This window comes from Episyrphus balteatus, chromosome 1, assembly GCF_945859705.1.
Source record: "Episyrphus balteatus chromosome 1, idEpiBalt1.1, whole genome shotgun sequence".
Taxonomy (NCBI): Eukaryota; Metazoa; Arthropoda; class Insecta; order Diptera; family Syrphidae; genus Episyrphus; species Episyrphus balteatus.
Genome location: NC_079134.1, coordinates 77,094,436 through 77,099,674, shown reverse-complemented (window position 1 = coordinate 77,099,674; position 5,239 = coordinate 77,094,436). Strand labels below are relative to the sequence as shown.

The window sequence follows — 5,239 nt, the reverse complement described above, 5'->3', positions numbered from 1 at the left end:
TGTATAATGAAGCATTGATTGCTATCGAGGATCATTGCATTGTAATTGCGAGTTTACCAATCACTCATTTCGGTATGATTTCAACAAATCGAAGGGCGTCTGATTTAATCAATACAGATATGAATCGTGAACTACAATATGATACTGTAGAAGTGGCTGGAATTGTTACTCGCAATGTTCCTTTACTAAATGATGAGCAAAAAACAATTTACGACCAAGGAGGATTCTTTTTTTTGGATGCACCAGGTGGAACTGGCAAAACGTTCCTTATATCACTACTTTTTGCCGAAATACGATCCAAAAATGGCATCGCATTGGCCGTTGCATCATCTGGCATAGCGGCCACGTTGTAAGACGGAAGCAGAACTGCTCATTCAGCATTTAAGCTGCCATTAAATATTCAAAATAATGCAGATGCAGTCTGCAACATAAAAAAACAATCGTCCATGGCCACTGTGCTAAAACAGTGTAAAATTATCATTTGGGATGAATGTACTATGGCACACAAACATTCGCTTGAAGCATTGGATAGAACATTAAAGGATATAAAAAACAACGGCAAACTATTTGGCGGCACTCTGTTACTCCTTTCAGGTGATTTTCGACAAACACTTCCCGTTATTCCACGCTCAACATATGCTGATGAAATAGACGCATGCTTGAAATCTTCGCGACTTTGGCGTTATGTTGAAAAAGTACAACTCACAGTGAACATGCGCGTTCAAATGCTTCAGGATACATACGCCGAAATTTTTTCAAAACAACTATTAGATATTGGCAATGGCAAAGTTCCTGTACATGAAAATACGGGATGCATAAAATTACAGCCGGATTTCTGCACAATCATTAATACGCAAAATACTCTTATCCACCACATATTTCCCGATGTACAAACACAATACAAAAATCTGGAGTGGCTGTCAGAAAGAGCGATTTTGGCAGCAAAAAATGTGGACGTGAATGAATTAAATTCAAAGATACAAGAGTTGTTGCCAGGGGACCTGGTCTCATATAAATCTGTCGATACCGTTTGCGATCCAAACGAAGCTGTGAATTATCCGAATGAGTTTCTGAATTCATTGGATATGCCAGGCATGCCACCGCACCATTTAAAATTGAAAGTTGGATCTCCGGTTATTTTACTAAGAAATTTAAACCCAACACGGCTTTGCAATGGCACAAGATTGGTAATTAAAAAATTAATGAAAAACGTTATCGAAGCCAGCATTTTGAATGGCAAGTTCAGAGGCGAAAATGTATTGCTGCCACGAATCCCTATGATTCCCACAGATGTACCAATTGATTTCAAAAGAATTCAATTCCCAATTAGATTGGCATTCGCAATGACTATCAATAAGTCACAAGGCCAAACGTTATCCGTTTGTGGCTTAGATTTAGGTACGCCTTGCTTTTCCCATGGACAACTTAATGTGGCATGTTCTCGCGTGGGAAAACCATCAAGTTTATTTGTATTGGCTACAGACGGACTAACTAAAAATATTGTGCACTCTATTGCGCTCAGGGATTAATTCAATAATAATTTATTAACTTAAATAAAGTTTACTTTAATTTATAACAAAACGCTTCATTCTTCTTTATTAACACTACATTTGTTGTTGTGACCGGATTTTTGTTAATATTGGAAAAGGTACTGAGTCAAGAACTAGAAATAAATATTAGAAAAGGTGGAACGAAGTCTGCCGGGTCAGCTAGTAAAATAATAATATAGAATGGATTTTTGTAAAGAGCAAATAAAAATAAATAAAAAAGAATATGTTTGTAGGTAAATTGAAATGATCTTACTCCTTTTCCTTTAAATTTGCAAAAATATTGCACCTTCTCCACAACAACAAAACAACCAAGATCTGATGGCCCACCGGTATGTCGGCGTCGGGTAGGCAAGCCGCGCAGCTTCTTCAATCTTCACCACCGAAACAAAAAATTACCCAATAATGGTATATGAACTGCTGCCTCTCTTTTTGTGTAACCAAAACACTTCCAAATAAGAATTTAAAATCAACCTAGGGATAAAAAAAAACTTTAGAATAAAAACACAACTAAATAAAAATAAAAAAGCAACAATTTATTCCACCACAAAACAACAAACACTTGTTTTCAAACACGATTGGGGTTAAATTAATATGCCAGAGGTAGATAGGTACCTATGCAAAAAAATTTAATTTTTTTTTCCAGGGATTTCTTTTTGTGCCAAACACACGTATGGGCGCCAAAATTGTTGCAATATTTCGCGAATTAGATTTAGGAAGATTATGATGACGAATAGTTTTACTTAAAAACCGCGACTTGGGATTATTCGAATCCAATTTATAACTTTTATCAACAAACGAATTAAATAAAGAAAATGTGCAACCGACACCGCGAAGGAAAATTTCGATTGTGACGAAATGTCAAAAATCGAACGAAAATGAGAGAGAGATAAGACAGACAAAAGAAAATATCGCAACAACAACTGCAACAATGATGCAGCTCACCGGCTAGTCAGTTGGGTCGTGGGTTATACAAATTTGTGCTTGATAAAAAAAAACAATGTATGCAAATTCGAATATAAAAAAAAGGTATGTACGCTAAATGGATGTAATAAAAAAGGTAAATCGAAGGTAGGTAAGTACAGGGGCGTACTTACGCTGAGGGTGGGCGCCAGGAAACTTTATTTATGGGTTGTTTACCAAAACCGGAACTGAAATGTTTCTTCAAAGTAATTTGAATGAAAACAAAATGATTTATTTCCCTAATGGGGAATTTAAGAATTTTATTTTTAAAAATCAGAGAAACCTTGGCAGTGCCTGGGCTAAAACTCTGAATTTTTTTAAACAAAATATAAATACAATTTTAAATAAGAAATGTTGGTGATTGTTTTGAACAATCTTAAAAATCAAAGTAAAAGTTATGAAGTGAAAATATGGAACAAAGCAAAAGACAAAATAGCAGAGACCGTAAGAATGGACCGCTATCACTCGGTCCTGAAAGAAAACGGAAAATAAGAAAACTACTTTATAGAGGGTCACGAGTCCCGCAAATTATCGGGATAAAACAAAACGAAGACAAAGGCCAACCGAATTAAAATAGACCACAATTTTAAATCAAACGAATAAATCAAAAACACTCTACTTATCTTTTTATCAAAATCCCCTTCCGGATTTTCCTTTCTTCTTCCCTTCTCTTCAATTTTTCCAAATATTTTCTTCGCCCCGTCCTGGCGAATATCCAAACTCCTTTTTAATTTTCCACACACCTTCAAAACTGCTAACAAAAAAAACTAGCACTTTCTTAATATCAAAAAAACTAAACTTTTATTTGCAGCTTCTTAAACTTCTTAATTTCTTTCTCGCTTCTCAAAATTCTTTACTTGTATCGGCTTTCGTAGTCAACCAAAAAGTGGTTGGTCATGATAAGCCTCTAGTCTTCTTCGACCCCACTTCCACTCACACATACACTCTCTCTCACTCATAATTTCGTGGAATTCAGCTACGGTGCCACTCCGAGATCGAATTCCAACGAACCTCTCACACTCACACACATACTGTATGGATTCCACAAGTTATTGGAACTGTCCCAAAACTTGGCGAATCTATGGCCGGATTTAGACTTTTCAAAAACTACAATTTTAAGAAAAGAAAAAGAAAGCAAAAAGAATAAAAAGCTGAAAATAATTATGCTGGGCATTCTCCCAGTTACTCTACTATGTATTAATTTTGAAAGTGTGTCGAAGAAGAAGCATATCCCAAATGACCCAACCCTTATAAAACCATTTTCGAGAAATGAAGAAGGAAGGAAAATACTCAAACAAAACTAACAACGCGAAAACTACGTTCGGTGGACCTTTGCGCAGATTTGGGGGAATTAAGGGTAGAGCGTTTAGCACTCCATTCTTTTTCTACGGGCAATGTTTATTAATGTAAAATTATTAAATTTAGGGTGGGCTCTAAGCCATACTAATAAATGATGAAAATGTGTTGTGATATATTAAAAATCCTTTTAAAAGTAAAGTGTGTGTTTATGTCTCTGGTTGTTTCAACTGTTGCGTTATATGGTTAAGAGCTCTGTCTCGCTCTATTTCATCGGTTCATCAATGTTATAATTTCGTGTGAGTCTCCAGCCCGTCCGCTGGCTCAGCACGACTATCCAAAATCCAAATAAGGGTACCTGCTTTGTCATCCTCTCCGGGTAACTCTCAAAAAAACCTGAGGACGACGGACTGAAATGAGGGTCGAAAAATGGGAATGGTTGGGATGGAGGGGAAAACAGATATCGAGAGTTTGACTATGATCAAAAGAACATAGTCCGAATAAAGGTATTAAGAATGGTTTTTATTGCGGTGAATTTAACCGTAACAAATCACACCCTTACCTACCGAGGAGTGAAAACTGGCTTTCAGAAAAGAAAGCAAAGTAAAAAAAAAAAATACAAAGGATGTGAAAAAGGTAAAACAACACAATGATAAAAACACACACTACCAAATACAAAACAACTTAATCTCAATCGCTCACAGCGAGAGTAAAATATATCATCGAGCCCAAAGGCTCTCAATGTCTCTTAGCGCAGCTCATCCGCTAATTTACAGGGTCATCACATTAAGGTTTCAAATCCCTTACAGTCCAGGTACCTCGATCCGTACCTCTCTCATCAACCAAAGTATATGTCCATGGTGATAATCGTTTCTTAACTAGAAACGGGCCCACAAACTTAGGAGCTAGTTTCGCAGAGTAATTCGCTGCTTCTGACAGGGTAAGATTTCGTCGCCAAACCAATTCGTTCGGGAGATAGGTACTGTACATCTCTCCTACGAAGGTTATATGTTTTCGCCGCCTTTTTGGTTGCCGACTCTAATCTTCTCCCTATATCTTCCCTAAGCTTTCTAAACTGTTCCCTTGTATCAACCGTATTTTCGCCCCTAACTCGCCTCCAAAAGTCACCATTCCTCGACCAAAATTTGCGTAGTACGGCGATACACCTAACACATCGTGCTGGGCCGTGCGTATACTGCACGCAACTTTCGCCAACTGCGTATCCCAAGCCCTATGGTTATCTGAAACATAAGCCCTAAGTGTGGTTTTGATGATTTGATTAATCCTCTCTGCCGGATTAGCCTGGAGTGGTAATGCGCCGTAAATTTAATTTTCGAACCGTAGCTGTCACACAAAGACTTCAACTCTTTGCTTTTGAATTTGGGACCATTATCACAGATTACGAATTTGGGTACGCCGAACAACAAGAAGAC

The 5,239-nt window shown here is 37.2% G+C and overlaps 1 protein-coding gene across 1 annotated transcript; it reads left to right on the top strand.

The window, feature by feature from the left end:
• The first annotated feature begins 446 nt into the window (after positions 1-446).
• LOC129905226 (ATP-dependent DNA helicase PIF1-like) lies at positions 447-1,529 on the top strand. The gene has a single exon (XM_055980666.1). The coding sequence runs from the start codon at positions 447-449 to the stop codon at positions 1,527-1,529; it is 1,083 nt and encodes a 360-aa protein (XP_055836641.1).
• Positions 1,530-5,239: the final 3,710 nt, after the last annotated feature.

Bases quoted from the DNA above. Each gene is read 5' to 3' on its own strand.
- LOC129905226 (XM_055980666.1), top strand. From the start codon at position 447: ATGGCCACTGTGCTAAAACAGTGTAAAATTATCATTTGGGATGAATGT.